Source organism: Vicugna pacos, chromosome 11 (assembly GCF_048564905.1).
Source record: "Vicugna pacos chromosome 11, VicPac4, whole genome shotgun sequence".
Classification (NCBI taxonomy): domain Eukaryota; kingdom Metazoa; phylum Chordata; class Mammalia; order Artiodactyla; family Camelidae; genus Vicugna; species Vicugna pacos.
The window spans coordinates 53849809-53867294 of record NC_132997.1 but is presented as its reverse complement, the minus strand read 5'-3'; the positions used below and the strand labels follow the sequence as shown (position 1 = coordinate 53867294).

The 17486-nt window shown below is 34.0% G+C and overlaps 1 protein-coding gene across 3 annotated transcripts in view; it reads right to left on the bottom strand.

Moving 5' to 3' along the window:
• CTNNA3 (catenin alpha 3) overlaps positions 1-17486 on the bottom strand; it is a 1353918-nt gene that overhangs the window by 1032798 nt on the left and 303634 nt on the right. For all 3 annotated transcript variants that reach the window (XM_031682182.2, XM_072971428.1, XM_072971429.1), the window contains one exon: positions 13075-13338. In XM_031682182.2, the coding sequence (XP_031538042.1) occupies positions 13075-13338 (264 nt within the window). The remainder of the gene's footprint in view (positions 1-13074; positions 13339-17486) is intronic.

Genomic DNA, 17486 nt, shown 5'->3' with positions numbered 1-17486 from the left:
CCTCCCAGACTTCAGACAATACTACAGAGCTACAGAAATCAAAACAGCATGGTATTGATACAAAACCAGACATATGGATCAAAGGAACAGAATAGAGAGCCCAGAAATAAACCCACAAACTTTTGGCCAATTAACATTTGACAAAGGAAGCAGGAACATATAATGGAGTAAAGACAGTCTCTTCAGCAAATGGCGTTGGGAAAACTGGACAGCCGCATGTAAATCAGTGAAGTTAGAATACCCCCTCACACTATACACAAAAATAAACTCAAAATGGCTTAATGACTTAAACATAAGATAAGACACTATAAACCTCTTAGAAGAAAACATAGGCAAAACATTATCTGACAGAAATCTCAACAATGTTCTCCTAGGGCAATCTACCCAAACAATAGAAATAAAAACAAAAATAAACAAATGGGACCTAATTAAACTTACAAGCTATTGCACAGCAGAGGAAACCATAAGCAAAACAAAAGGACAACCTACAGAATGGGAGAAAATATTTGCAAAAAATAAGACTGACAAGGGCTTAATCTCCAGAATATATAAACAGCTTCTACAACTTAAAAAGATATAAACAACCCAATCCAAAAATAGGCAGAAAACCTAAGCAAGCAATTCTCCTGTGAAGACATACAAATGGCCAACAGGCATATGAAAATACGCTCAATATTGCTAATTATCAGAGAAATGCAAATCAAAACTACATTGAGGTATCACCTCACACCAGTCAGAATGGCCATCATTAAAAAGTCCATGAATAATAAATGCTGAAGAGGGTGTGGAGAAAAGGGAACACTCCTACACTGTTGATGGGAATGTAGTTTGGTAAAGCCGTTATGGAAAACAGTATGGAGATTCCTCAAAAAACTAAAAACAGACTTACCATATGATCCAACAATCCCACTCCTGGGCATATATCTAGAGGGAACCTTATTTCAAAAATACACATGCATCCCAATGTTCATAGCAGCACTATTTTCAATAGCCAAGACACAGAAACAACCTAAATGTCTATCAACAGATGACTGGATAAAGAACTTGTGGTATGTCTATGCAATGGAATACTACTCAGCCATAAAAATAATAAACAATGCTTTGCAGCAACATGGATGGACCTGGAGAATGTCATTCTAAGTGAAGTAAGCCAGAAAGAGAAAGAAAAATACCGTATGACATCACTTTTATGTGGAATCTTAAAAAAAAAAAAAAAGACAAAGGAACTTGTTTACAAAACAGAAACAGACTCACAGACATAGAAAACAAACTTATAGTTACTGGGGTGAAGCAGGTAAGAAGGGATAAATTGGAAGTTTGAGATATGCAGATACTAACTAATATACATAAAATAGATAAACAAGTTTATACTGTATAGCACAGGGAACTATATTCAATATCTTGTAGTAACCTATGGTGACAAAGAATATGAAAATGAATATGTGTATGTTCCTACATGATTGAAGTATTGTGCTATACACCAGAAATTGACACAACATTGTAAACCGACTATACACTTCAATAAAAAATATACTTAAAAAATGATTCTCAATAGAGGGGTAATTTCATTTATTTATCTAAACATATTTCAAGGTGACCTGTAAGGTACTAGTTATTTGAAAATCATTGTCTGAGTATGTGGTCAATTTTTGTTAATTTTCTACATCTGCTTGAAAAGTATGTGTTACAACATCCTGGCAAATTTAATCTTTTATTGCTAGATAATAAGCATCATTAGCAATTTATTTTGACTAATATTAATATAGCTATACCAGCTTTTTTGGTTAGGATTTGTTGGATGTATTTTTTTATTCCTTTAACTTTCAAACTTTCCCCTGTTCTTTTGTTTTAGATGAACTTCTTACAAGCAGCTCAGAGTTAGATTTTGTTTTCTATTCTAAGATCTCAGTATTTGTGCTTTTAAGAATTTAGATTTTCTTATATATTTATTATGATTACAGAAATATTTAGATTAATTTTGTCATTATATTTTCTCTTATCTATTTGTCTCAGGTTTTGGGAGGGGGAGTTCCCTTCTATTTGTATCAGATTGACTGACTTTTTTTATTTTCTCATCCCACATCCCCTCTATGTTTTAAAATTATACATCTACTGCTATATATATTTTTAGTACTTACTTTATGTTTCGACATGCTCATTTAAATCAGTCTGTAAGGGCTTAATTCTAAAATATACAAACATCTCATACAACTTAATATCAGAAAAACAAATAACCCAATCAAAAAATGGGCAGAAACCTAAATAGACATTTCTCCAAGGAAGACATCCAGATGGTCAACAGCCCATGAAAAGATGCTCAATATCTCTAATTATCAAAAATATGCAAATCAAAACTCTAGTGAGGTATCACTTCACAACAGTCAGAATGGCTATCATCAAAAAATCCATAAATGATAAATGCTGAAGAGGATGTGAAGAAAAGGAAACCCTCTTAAACGGTTGGTGGGAATGTAAATTGGTGCAGCCACTATGGAAAACGTTACGGCAATTACTTTAAAAAAACTAAAAGTAGACTTACCATAAGATCCAGAAATCCCATTCTTGGGCATATATCCAGAGAAAACTAATTCAAAAAGATACATGCACCCCAATGTTCATAGCAGCACTATTTACAATAGCCAAGACATGGAAGCAACCTAAGTGTCCACTGACAGATGAATGGGTAAAGAAGATGTAGTATACATACACAATAGAATGTTACTCAGCCATAAAAAATAAAATAATGCCATTTGCAGCAACATGGATGTACCTAGAGAAGGCTGTACTAAGTGAAGTCAGTTAGACAGAGAAAGACAAATACCATATGGTTTCACTAATTTGTGGAATATGAAAAAATGACACAAATGAACTTATTTACAAAACAGAAATGACTCACAGACACAGAAAACAATCTTACAGTTACCAAACGGGAAAGAGGGGAAGGGATAATTTAGTAGTTTGGGATTAACAGATACACATTACTATATATAAAATAGATAAACAACAAGGACCTAACTTATAGCACAGATAACTATATTCAATATCTTAAAATAACCTATAATGGAAAAGAATCTGAAAAATAATATATGTATGTGTATGTATAACTGAATCACTCTGCTGTACACCTGAAACTAACACAACATTGTACATCAACTATACTTCAATAAAAAATTAAAATACAGATTAATTAATCAATGTCTAAAGTAAATCAATACCTCTATATTTCCTCCCAAAAATACTAAGATCATAGAAGATTTAACTCTTACTCCACTCTTCCTTAATTACATGCTGTTGTTTTCAGACACATAAATTCTGTGTTTTTAATTACACAAGGCATATATAGTCATTAATCCTCTATAAAAATTAATATCTGAGTAGTAGTAAACCCATATAGTTACCATTTTCTCTGCTTACAAATTCTTGCATTTGTATCTTTTTTTCTTTTTCTTCAGCAATTCCTTCAGTGAAATTGTTGATTAAACTATAAAAGTTTGGGGTTGTGTAAAAATATCTTTAATTTATCTTTGTTCTTGGAAGATGGTTGCATTGTGTACTGAATGAATTTAAGGTTAACAGTTACATTCTCTCAGAACTTAAAAGAAGGACAATTCCACTGTCTTATAGCCTCTATACTTGAGAAACTGACTATCGGACATTACTCACTATTACATGTGGATATTCACTTTTCTCAACACCATTTATTGAAGACTATCTTTTTCTCCATTATGGATTCTTAGTACCATTGTCAAAGATTAGTGGACTTGAAATGTTTGAATATATTTCTGGGCTCTGTGTTCTGTTTCATTGGTCTTTATATCTGTTTTTATGCCAGAATCCTACTGTGTAGCTCTGTAATATATTCTCAATCAGGAAGTACCCTTCTCAAGATTGCTTTGACTATTTAGAGTCTTTGTGGTTCTACACGAAATTTAGGATTTTTTTCTATTTATTAAAAGACTGCAATTGGGATTTTCATAGAGTTTGTACTGAATCTGTAGATCACTTTGGGTAGTATGGACATTCTAACATACTGAACATTCTAATCCAAGAACACAGGATGTCTACCAATTTCTGTGTCTTCTCAAATTTCCTTCATTAATGTTTCCAATGTAGAAGTCTTTTACCTCTTTGGTTAAGTTTATTCATAAATATTTAAATTTTCTGTTGCTATTGCAAATTGGATTGTTTTCTGGGTTTTTTTTTTTTGGATAGTTCACTTTAATGCATAGAAATGCAACTGCTTTTTGTATGTTGATTTTGTATCCTGCAACTTTACTCAATTCATTTATTATTCTAACAAGTATTGTTGTTGTTGATTCATCAGGGGTTTCTATATATATGTCATCTGCAAACAGAGAGAATTTTACTTCTTCCTTTCCAACTTGAATCCCTTCACATTTTTTTCTTGTCTCATTGCTCTGGCAAGGACTACCAGAACTATGTTGAATAGAGGTGGCAGGAATAGGCATCTGTGCCTCGTCCTAGAAATTAGAGGAAAAGCTTTCAGTTTTCTCACATTGATTATGACTTTAGCTGTGGACTTTTCATATTTGAAATTTATTGTGTTGAGTTCCTTCTCTACCTACTCTGTTGAGAGGTTTTTTTTTTTTATCATGAATGGATGTTAATTTTGCCAAATGTTTTTTCTGCATCTATTGAGATGATCAGGTAATTTTTATCATTCATTCTGTTAATGTGGTGTACCACGTTGATTAATTTGCATATACTGCACAATCCTTGCTTTCCAGGGATAAATTTCACTTGATTATGGTTTTTAATCCTTTTAATGTACTGTTGAATTCAGTTTTCTGGAATTGTATTGAAGATTTCTGCATCTATTTTCTTCAGGGACATTGGCCTTTAGTTTCTTTTCTTATGGTGTTTTTGTCTGTTTTGGTATTAGGGTGATGCTGGCCTCATAAAATGAGTTGTTAAATGTCCTCTCTTCCAAAAGTGTTCTATTTTTTGGAGAAGTTTGAGAATGATTGGTATAAACTCTTCTTTGAATATTTGGTAGAATTCACATGTGAAGCTCTGGTCATAGGCTTTTATTAGTTGAGAGGTTTTGGATTACTGCTTCAGTCTCTTTATTTGTGATTAATTTATTCAGATTTTCTATTTCTTTTTGATTTGATCTTCACAAGTTGTAACTTTCCAGAAATTTATCCATTTCTTCTAGGTTATCTATTTTGTTGGCATTTAATTGTTCATAGTGGTTTCTTATGATTCTTATTATTTCTCTGTTATCAGTGACAATGTCTCCTCTTCTACTTCTGATTTTATTTATATGAGTCCTCTTTTTTTATTAGTCTAGCTAAAGGTTTGTCAATTATATTTCTCTTAGTTTCATTGAGTTTTTCCTATTGTGTTTCTGTTCTCTATTTCATTTATTTCTGTTTTGATCTTTGATATTTCCTTCCTTCAACTGATTTGGGGCATAGTTTGTTGTTCTTTTTATACTCTCTTGAGGTACAAAGGAAGTTTACACTTGGTTTGTTTATTTGAGATCTTTCTTCTTAATGTAGCCATTTATCAGTATAAACTTCCCTCTTCCATATTCTGTAAGTTTTGGTGTGTTGTGTTTGTATTTTCATTTGTCACGAAATATTTTTTAAATTTCTTTTTGATTTCCTCTTTGACCCAATAGTGTGTTGTTTAGTTTTCATGTATTTGTGAGTTTTCCTATTTTCTTGCTGTTATTGATTTCTAGTTTCATTCCACTGAAGTTGGAAAAATACTTCTATTTTGATGTTCGTAAATTTGTTAAGACTGTTTTACATATTTATTAAGACTTATTTTGTGTATAGCATTCTTTTGCTCTTGGGTGGGAAATTCTGTATATGTCTGTTAGGTTCACTGGGTCTATACTGTTGTCCAAGTCCACTATTTCTTCACTGTTTTTCTCTCAGAAAGTAATAGCCATTATTGAAAGTGGGGTATTGAATTCTCCTACTGTTGTTGTATTGCTGTCAATTTCTCCTTTTAGATCTGTGAATATTTGCTTTATATATTCAGGTACTCTGATGCTGGGTGCAAATAAATTTACAACTGTTATATCTTCATGTTGAATTGACCCTTTTATCATTATATAATGACCTTCTTTGAGCCTAGAGAAAGTTTTTGATTTAACTCATTTTGTCTGGTATAAGTATAGCCACTCCTGTTTTATTTTGGCTACCATTTGCATGGAATATCTTTTTTCATCTGTTCACATTCAGCCTACATGTGTCACTGAATCCAAAATGAGTTCCTTATAGATAGCTTATAGTCAGTAATTTTTTTACTCTATTCAGCCACTCTGTGTCTTTTAACTGGAGAATTTAATCCGTTTACACTGAAAGTTGTTATTGATAGGTAAGATCTTACTCTTGCCAGTTTGTTAATTGTTCCTGATTGTTTTGTAGTTTCTTTGTTCCTTTTTTTCTTCTTTTACTGTCTTCTTTGTGATTTGAAGTTTTTTTTGTAGTGGTGTACTTTAATGCCTTTTTCTTTATCCTTTATTTATCTACTACAGGTTTTTTCCCTTTATGATTATAATGTGGCTCACGTAGCACATTATGTCTAGTTTAAGCTCATAAGAACTTAATTTTGACTGCGTACAAAAGGTCTAAACTTCTACTTGCTCTCACATTACATGCAGTTGATGTAATAATGTACATCTTTTTATGCTATGTATCAATAACATACTTTAACTAGTTATTTTTAATATTATGCCTTTTAACTTTGACACAAGAATTAAAGGTGATTTAACCACCATTATTATAATAAAGTATTCTGTTTTGTTTATATAAGTATCTTTTCCAATGAGTTCCATACTTTTTATTCTCTCATATTGCTGTTTAGTGTGGAGGAAGAGTCAGGAGCCTTGAATTCTGCCATCATCTTGCTGAGAATAAAGCTATCCCTATATTCTTTTTAAAATATCCTTTTTGTCTTTGGTATTCTTCAGTTTCACTGCAAAATGTGTAAATGTGGTTTTCTTTCTATATATATATTGCTTGGGAATTATTGGGGGGTTTCACTATGGTGATTAGTGTCTTCCATCAGTTTTAGGAAATTCTCAGGTTTTTTTAATACTTTCCTCTCTTCTGTATCATATTAGAATATTTTTGAACTTGTCACACTATCCTTCATCTATCTTAAGTGATTTTTAAAAATATCTTTTATTTTGTGTCTCTGTGGTGCATTGTAAGGAACTTCAAATATATCTTTCAGATCATTAATTTACTGTCTAATCTCCTGTTTTGCCTAACCATTGAATTGTTCACAATTATGTTTTTCATTTTAGATAGCTTTGCCTGGTCAATTTTGATTGTTTTTTGTTCCTTCATCATACTCCTTATACTTCAGTGAATAAATAAGGAAAAAATATATTAAGCATACTAACTTACATTTAGTATCTCAATTTCAATATCTGCAGTATTTGCAGATCTGATTCTGCAGTTTGTTCTATCTGCAAAGATTCTTTTGTGGTGGATTGCTTATTTGTGTGTCTTTTGAGAACTTATTTTCCTTGGACTTGTATGAGAATTTTTTGCGGACTGAGTGTAAAGTTCAGAGAGAATTTGGCTTTACTTCCTGTAGTTACCCGTAGGTATTGCCAAGACAGGACAACTTTAAATTAAATTTTCAGTTGAGGTTTTAGAGGCTACATAGGTAATATGACTTCTGACCCAAAGGCCAGATAAGGACAGACTTATGGTTAGAAAATTTCCAAGATGGTTTATGTCCTTTTTTGTACCACCAGAATCAAGTTAAGCCAGCCAAGTTTTCCTCTTATCTATCTCCTGCTGTAGAGGCTAGTGTTTTTCTTGTTCATTTAGTGAGGTGGTCAAATGTAAGGATTCTCAGATTCATGCCGGAGTATCATGTGACTTTCCAGTTGGCAGGCTTTGTCTTTTGTCCTCAGTTCATGGTCTTCCAAAATCCATGCTACAGACCATAATGAAAAAGAAATTCCCCACATCCCCTAGCACAATGCTGGTGCTGGCTTGCTAGTTTGGATCTGTGCTCTTTGTATCTGGCTAGCCTCAACAAATTTCCCTGATTCACCTATCAGATCATCCAAGTAATTAAAAAATGCTATCCATTATTCTTAGTTCTTCTAGTTCACTATATTTCTAAAAGCCAAACCATTTTTTTCATATTAAATTGCTTCTAGGTATCACTGATGACCATTTTTCTTTAGCTCCTAAATGCTGCTTTCTCCTCCAGGTGAAAACATAAGAATATAAGGACTATATACCTCAAAATGATTACTCTTAATAAGAGGTAGCATAACTTGGCAGTTATAAGGAAACTAAACTAAGGCTAGATAGCTAATGAGAAAATTTTTTTTTCTCTTTCTGCCCCCTTATCACAGATAGGAACCTGAGCAATGTATCACTCAGATAGTTTCCTTGTGGTTTCCCTCACTATAAATTCACATCCCAGTTAAATGTTAGGTAAAGCACCGGGGGGGGGGGGGATAAACTGGGAGTTCGAGATTTGCAGATACTGACTGGTATATATAAAGTAGATATACAAGTTTATACTGTATGGAATGGGGAAATATATTCAATATCTTGTAGTAGCTCATGGTGGAAAAGAATATGAAAATGAATATACGTATATTCATGTATGACTGAAGAATTGTGCCGTACACCAGAAATTGACACAACATTGTAAACTGACTATAACTCAATAAAAAAAAATTAAGAAAAAAAAAAGTTAGGTAAAGCAGAGTCACATACCCCAGGTACATATACTACTAGTTGTACAAAGGAGAAAAAAATAGGTAAGGGAAAAATGTTCTTCATTCCAACATTGCAAAATGAACTGCACCATTCCTATATTTATTTTTCCCTTCCTGCATTCACTCATTAATATTTATCTAGCATTCACTATGAATAGGACATTGTTCTAGTAGGTGTTGGAGATAACAACAGTGAATAAAGAAGTATATGAATGATGATACATAAAGAAATATATTTTTAAAAGAAGAAAAACTAATACAACATTTTAAATAAACTATGCCTCAATAAATTTTTTTAAAAGAAGATAGGAAAATAAATATTGCAACTCTTTGAAAATGAGAAAATACTACAAGACTCCTTTGTTACCATTTTTATCACAAGAGCATCTGGATAATTCTTGTGAACCATGATTAAAACAGCTGCTTTTTTCCTACACACAAAAGAAAACATACCTTAATAGACTTAGAGTTGCAAAGCAATTTTCACTGGCAAAGTTTCTCACTTAAAGATATTTGCAGAATTCTGTTAATCTACAACTTGACACTTCTCAACTTTCATTCAGTCACAAATGCAGAAAGGAACACCCTATAATTCACATTAGCTTTTCCAATAAATCAATCGATTTAGCCTATACAGTGTTCTAATTCAACTTCTATTTTCTCCACCAATAAATCTCAAGTTTCATTTCCACAACCAGTCATCGGCCGGAATGAAAGATTTAAGGAAGCTTCAGCATGGTAGTTGTTGAGTAAGCGCTCTGATACATTTCCACACTATAAACATTTAATGAGACTTACTCCCAACAGAGTATTTATTTACATCAATTTATTTCATAGTATTATATTTGCAGAAGTGAGATAGAGCAAAGGTTATTTTGGATCCTTTACCAAACAGCTTCCTATAAATAAAGAAAAGTGCAACCATTTAATTTACAAAATAATTTAAAAAGGCAAAATGCTCAATAAATTCTGCTTTATCTAGTTCAGACAGCCTCGGCAGCTATTTGTAACTTGGATATAAAATGCGTATAAAATTTAGGCATCTTGTACCAGCTTGTCATCACTAGCTTTGACTAGAATTTCAAAGGCTGTTGAGACAGTATTAGGATTCTGGGAAATATCATTAGGATTCCCTCCTGTCTTGTTCAGAAGTGAGTCAGCCAGTTACGTTAAGAAAGGGAAGACTCCATCACTATGCCTATGCCCATCCCCATTAAAACTACATACATACACGAACACACACATACAGATACACAAGAACATACATGCACACTTTCTCCTTCTCTCCAACCACTGCCATTTCTTGCCTGTAGCAGCCACTTTCAACTAAAATGAGAAAAGAGAAGTCCCAGAAAGAGGACAACTTGGAAATCTTCGGTCTTCTTCTATAATCCTAAGAATACAGAATAAAGTGTCTGGGATAAACTGGTCCTCTTATGCAAGCATCCCCTGACACAATTCTGTTTACACTATGAAAAATGTGATATCAAATCCTATATGTCCACTCTTGCAAATTTCACCTCGCCATACAAGTCATTCCACAAATACAGACTACTTCTACTTAAATGACCCAGGTACCCAGAAAATAACTTTTCACTAAAAAGTTATGCCATCTTTTGAACTGAGTTACATTTATAATTTCTCTGATGGTTCCAACAGACTAAGAATCTCAGCATAAATTTTGTTGAATTTTGATTAAGCACATTAAGTTCTATCAGTGAGGATTCAATATAGTATGGGAGTTAGAAATATCTTTTGGAGTCAGAGAGACTAGATTCATATCCTGGCTACTACCATTCACTAGCCTTCTGACTTGAACAAGTTATATAATTTATATGTCTCAGTTTTATTTTCTGTAAAACAAAAATAAAAATACTTATAGAGACACTAAAATAGTTAAGTGATAAATTTATGTTAGGTGTTTAGCTATCAAGAAATGTTACTTATTAATGTATGGGGGGGCTAATATTCTGCTAGTATAACTGGTATAAAATTAGAAACATAATCTTGCCCACAAGGAGTTTTCAATCTTATTATGAAGACAAGATACTCATCTAATAGACAAATTTACTGAGTGTTCATTACACGGGGCCAATGATGATGGTATATTACTAAAGAATCACTACTAATCTACCTTATTTAGACAAAAAGGCCCTAAAATTTTCATATAGATGCTCATAATCAGGAATTTAATAACTTTTTTCATTGATGCCAATAAAGAACTTAATAAAGTTAGATTAGAAGAACTGAAGGTAACAGTTTAAGACATATAACTAAAGGAAAAGCATATGGAAAGGTTATTTTAAACATAAATGAACTAGGTATCTAATAAGTTTATTGTGAAAGTAATAATATTAGGACCTATATAGGAATTATATATTATATACTTAGTTTATTTTTAAGTTATCAGTAAAACTTTAGTAATTTTAATTTAGTGATTTCTTCATTACGGAAGAAACTGCTTCCAAATAATCACCTCCACTACTGATGAATGCTACAATTTATTGAGAACTTACTATGTGCCAGTCACTGCTATGAACATTTTTACATGTATTATTAATTCACTGATTCTGACAACACTATGATGTAGGTCCTATTATTATCCCCAATTTATAGGTGAGAAAACTGAGTTAAATAAAAATAACTTTCCTAAGGTCACACAGGAGGAAGTGCCACAGCTGGGATAGGAATTCAGGCATTTGGACTCCAGAACCCTTACCTTTAAACATTACAAGAACACCGTGTTGTCTCCCATTAAGCAAATACATGTTTGACTTGGATACCCAATGATCGTTGACATCATAGTAGAATGTCTGATAAATCTCTAAATTCAGTATGTTGAAAATTGAGTTGCTTATCTTCCTCTCAAAACTTGCCACAGTCTTCCTGATCACAGTTGATAAAAACTTCATCTATCCAGTTGCTCAAGCCAACAGACAAACAAACAAACATACACCCTCACAATTATCTGTGATAGACACAGAGGTGTACTGACCATATCCCTCTTCCAGGTAGGACTTGCTCGCCAGCTGCGGCCAGCAGATGGCCCCTAGTTGTCAGTCCTTCAGGGTCTGCTTCAGTTGCAGGGGGCTGTTCCCCACTCTCCATGCTTGGAGATCATACCCTTTCAAGGCAGGGTGACCTGTCTCCAGTGACTGAAAAGGCATAAAGACCTGGCTCCTTCGGACTAACAAGGAACACTTGAGGTTAGCATTCTCTCCAGAGCTCCCTGCTGACTGGTCCAGGCTTTGTGGATCTGGCTCTCATGTGACTTCTTTCTCTGCTCAGTCCTGCTCTGTATGTTTCCTTTCACACATGTTAATTCCTAATAATATCTTGTCTCCCAAACTCTATCCAGCGTGTGCTTCTAGAGTACCTAGCCTTCAACACCAGACACAAATTCTCCCTTTCTCTCTCATCCCACATCCATTTTGTCAAATCCAGTTGGCTCTACTTAACAATATTTAGCCTTAATATTCACTGATGCCACCCTAGTCCAAACTAAAATGTGAAATGGAAAGAAGGTAAAGTATAAGGATGTGTTACTACAATAGCCACCCACCTGGTTTTTTACCTTCTCTCTTTGTTCCCCTTCAGTCTGTGCCCCACACACAGCCGAAGTACTTCTTTTAAGACTTCAGTCTCAGAATGTCACATTGCTACTTATAACTTTATAATGGAGTAACAGGCAGATTCCTTAAAAGTCTACATGGCCCTCCATAACCTGGCCCCATTGGGTCTCTGTCCTCAGCTCCTGCTACTCGTCCCCTCAGTCTCCACATCCAGGTACCCTAGCTTCTGTGCTGTCACTGAAACACTTCAAGCCTTTGTTGTAGATCTCCATCTGCTCAACTCTCTAACTTCCTTTAAGCCTTTGATAATACCTCACTTTCTCAGTGTAACATTCTACACAATTTACTTATCTACAGTGTTTACTGTTTTTATTTTTTCCCTATATTCTGTTAGTATATAAGCTTCACCAGGGAAGTGCTCAGTTACAACCCAAGCACAAAGAACAGTGCCAATAGTATTTTGGAGTAAATAAATCCTACATTCTGTAAGTTGACCTATGTAAAATAAAGTCACCATTTCAATCTAATTAGCAATCCCAATTTAAATGCATTGACTTCCTTGGCAGAGATGTAAAGGAATCTGAAGTCTACTAACAGAATATTGTCCTGTTAATCAATATTTATTGGGAAATACAAGATAATCTTAGTGCGTGATTAGGTAACTGGATTTTTATTTACTCTGAATGCCAACCCAAGGATCTGAAAACCCACATCTGTTTATTTTCATTTTGGTACACCAAATCACATTATAATTTTCTCTCAACTTACCTCAAGCTCATCGAGGGCACTTCCCAGGGTTGCTGCTTGAGGTTCTGGTGGGGCTATCGTATTCTGGATGCCTTGTGAAGCATTTGAAATTACATTGAGGGCATTCTGAATTTCTTCACAAACTGTGTCCTTGCTGGCTTTGAGGGAAGCAACATCAGAATGTTCCAAACAAGCTGAACAAATTGAATGCAATATGGGTGAGTTCTCCTTCAATGAGGCCCGGGCGCCTGCAATTTCATCCCTCTGATTTGGAGATTTTAAGTCCTGAAGAGAGAAATAAAAAGGGAGGTTCCTTATACTGGGTTACGGAAGAAAGATTTATATAAAGAAGTTCCATTTTTCTGCCAATACAAATGAAAAGATAATAGACACTAAGAAGTGCTAAAAGTTAAAATCAAAGGCATAAAGTATTTCTACACTTCTCCTGATTCTGTTAAAGGTTCTACAATAGGAAAACTGAGTCAATTAACAAATAAAGGTCACAAAGGAGCAGATGTGTAATAACTGAGTAGATCTTACATTTGTCAGTCATATCCTTATACATCAGAAAAATACTCTGGCATTCACATTATTAAGCGAATTATAAGAGAGCTTGAATTACAAGGATGCTGATTATCTATTTCCCTAGATGCTGATGATTTCATTTAACCTTTTTGTTAAAACTAAACCAATTAAGTTAAGAATACTAAATTAAACCTCCCACCACTCAGCCATCTTCCAGTCTTTTTCAGAAATACTTGGTAATAAATTATTCCTGATCTTCCTTTCTTTGACATTTATTCAACAAATAATTATCCAGCACTTAGTATATGCGAGCCCTTGTGCTTACGCATCAAGTATGCAGAAGTAAGCACTCCTATCTTGTTCTCCTGAAGCTTATGTTCTTATTTGAGGGGGAGGGGGCCTACAGACAAACAATAAACTAGACAAATAAATATATAAGGCAATTTCAGGTAGTGAAAAATGCTATGAAAAAAACACAAACCTGAAATGTCATAGAGACTGACCTGAGAAAGCTGCTTTAGCGTGTGTGGTCAGAGAATATATTTCCTCAGAGATGACATTTGCAGTAAATATAAATGAAAAGTGTTTCAAATGGTGGGAAGAGAGAGAAGAGAAAGTCCTATATAAGTGATAGCTGATCAAAACTAGCTCAAAATACAATGAAAAACCCTGGCAAGCACTACTGTAACCAAGTGATGAATATTAACATCATCAGTGATATTATATGGAATTGTGCACTTCTTAATATACTGTGTCATTTCATCTGTCTGGAATTCCCTCCAAAAGCCCTCAATACCAATATAATCATGAGAATAACAACAAACAAAACCAGATTGAGGAACCTCCTACATATTAACATGGGCAGTATTCCTTAAGACAATTAGGGTCACAAAAAACAAGGAGACTGATTGATAAACTGTCACAAACAAGAGGAGACTGGGGAGACATGACAACTAAATGCAACGTAGAACCCTGGGTTGGACCCTGGAACAGAAAGAAGACATTCGTGGAAAAACTGGGGGATTCCAAGTAAAGTCCAGAGTTTGTTAATAGTAATGCATCAATGTTTGTTCATTGTGGCAAGTGTAAGATATTAACAATGGAGGAAACCAGGAGAAAAGTAGATGGAAACTTTATGTACTATTTTGTAATTTTTCTGGAAATCTAAAATTATTAATATATATAAGTTTATTTTAAAGAAAACTAATTCAAAGGAACTTGACAATAACTTATGCATTCTACATACAATATCTCATGTAATGCTTATAAAAATTCATGATAGATACTACTTCCCATTTTAAAGATGATAAAACTGAGGTCTAGAGATTAAGTCTTTGAGGTGATTGAAAGAGCTAAACGGTGGCATTTCTTGCATTGTAACCCAAGTCAGTGTGACTGCTAAAAGCCATGATCCTAACAACTGTGTTATGCTCTTTCCTGCATGGGAAAGATTTCTCTCATTTGCTACTATACAAGCATGAGGATCTTTATTTGTATAATGACTTACAGTTTATAAAGTGCTTCTAGATAGTATCTCATTGATCAACACAATGCCCTGTGAGGCAGTAAGGCTAGTATTATTAGCCCCATTTTAACTAAATAGGTATTTAGTCTAAGGAGATTAAAAGGTTGGTAAAAAGAACTGAAATGTAAACCTAAGTCTTCTGATCGCAAATCCCACGATTTATTCATAAGACTCTGCTACCTCCAGATAACGTTGCTTGAGGTTAATAAATGGCTACGCTGCTATATTTTTAGATCCTTCCTTTATGAAAATAAAGGCTGTCTGCTACTTCAGGCAGGCTTTGGAGGAGGTTAACTTTTTTACAAAAGGTAGGGAGAACAGTTAAAAGTAGCTATCAACCCATTGTTCATATTCACTAATTACCCAAGAAAAGGCACTTTGTGGTTTTCTTGGCCTGGTATGATTTCCCCCAATATTCCTGGTCTGGGTTCTAGTTGCAGCACTCTAAGCTGAGTAAGTCTTCTATTCTTTCAGTGTGTTTTTCCATCTGTAAAAACGGGGATAGCGATACTTCTGCCAACCCTATCACAAGATTGGGTAAGCAGCACATCAAAAATGGAATATACCCAGAAAATAGTAGAGAATTACAGAAAAGGTATAGAATTCTTTTCTTCCTAAAATTTCTCAAACTTGGGGTACTGTTTTTGTCCTATGATGGTCTTAGTGATTTTCACATTCCCCACAATTTTATAGCACTACCTACATTTATCTCAGTGTGACTTTGAGGATAAATAATTTAATATTTAGAAAAGATGCACACTCCTCTGAGGAATAATGAAAAAAGGTATAAATATTCAGAAAGAGCTGAAGAAAATTCTCTGAATATTATAGTATAACTAAAATTAATTATAAAATTTCCTCTGACCTACATATTATACTTCTCTATTTACAATGACAGGGTCAATGTTTAGGTAGCTTCTTAAAGATGAAAGTCTGTGAACATATATTATTACAAAGAAGGATAAAGTTTAATCATGTCTTTTACTCTGATGGTGGCTATGTACATCTGACAGTTAATTGTGATAGCTTTAATGTTGTAGAGACTTCAGAATTTTAAAATGTCTAGTATATTTTGGCTTTTCAGCCTATACTTTATTATCTCTGCTCAAGGAAACTACAGAATTTTTATTGAGCACTGATATCCCAAATACAAGCCAACAAAGCCTATGAGAAAGGTTCAGTGAACATAACAAAAATAACATGTATGGCAGCAGGTGGAGGAAAGAAAGGGAGGTTACAGAGCTTAGGTAAGGAAAATTGAGAAGGCAAGATCATTTCTCCTAAAGGACATCCCCAAAGACAAATCTAACATAGTAAATGGGCACACAGATAAAAGGGGAACTAATGAATGGTATCCTTCTAAACAAAAGTTGTGGTGGTGTTTGTGGTTATTTTATTTTGTTTTAACTGATGACACCATAGGTTCAAAGGTTTATAGGTTTTCTATTTATCCTGTAATTTAAAACCAGGTCAAAATTAGGAATTAAATGGTAGGGTCCATTTGGGATTTCTCTGGGCAAAGAATTATAAAGAGTTCAGTTCCTCAGGGATTGATATTTATTTAATATCTTTTTTTAGTGCTCCAGAAGAAAAAGCTTACATGAGATTTCCAAGTTAAGGAGACATTAAATGCTTCCAGCTGATGAAAAAACACACAGATGGGATTAAAAAAGAAGACCTTACAAGTCTGTGCAAGTGGGTAGAGAAGCAACATATGAGTTTTAACCCTGGCAAGAGAACAAAATATATTTAGGAATTTTAAAGATCACAAAGTATAAAAATGGAGATCTCTAAGATATCAGTTAATTAATTCAACCATTCATTCAACAAATATTATTGAGCCCCTCCTATACAACAGGCAGTGTACTAAATGTTAGGAATGCAAAAGTTAGGGAGCTTATAGATCAGAAGGGGAAAAAAACACATTTATAAGGGAGTTAAAATAGTTATTCATAGCAAAGAGAAAAGTCCCTCAGTTTTAGAAAACTGAAGAAAATTTATCAGAGAAGGCAATTCTTACACAGTGAGTAGAAATTATCCCAATGAACAAGGCAGAAAAAAACAGCAAGCAAAGAAAACAGCATGTGCAAAGGCCAGAGGCATGAGGGAGCGTGCAGGCTATGGCAGGTAGTACTACAAGTACATGGAACCTGAGCAGGAATGGTGATGAATCCAGCTAGAAGGGTAAGCAGGAGATACTATACATGCCATGCTAAAGAAGTGCAAAGCAACAAACTCAGATGAATATTTTCAAAGACTGATCTATCAGTGACCATTTAGTGATTAGATACAATGAAATTTAAGTCAAGGAAACCAGGCAGTAATGCGGGCAAGAGACAGTAAGTGCTTGAACACTGAACACTATTGCTAAGCTGTAGTAGGA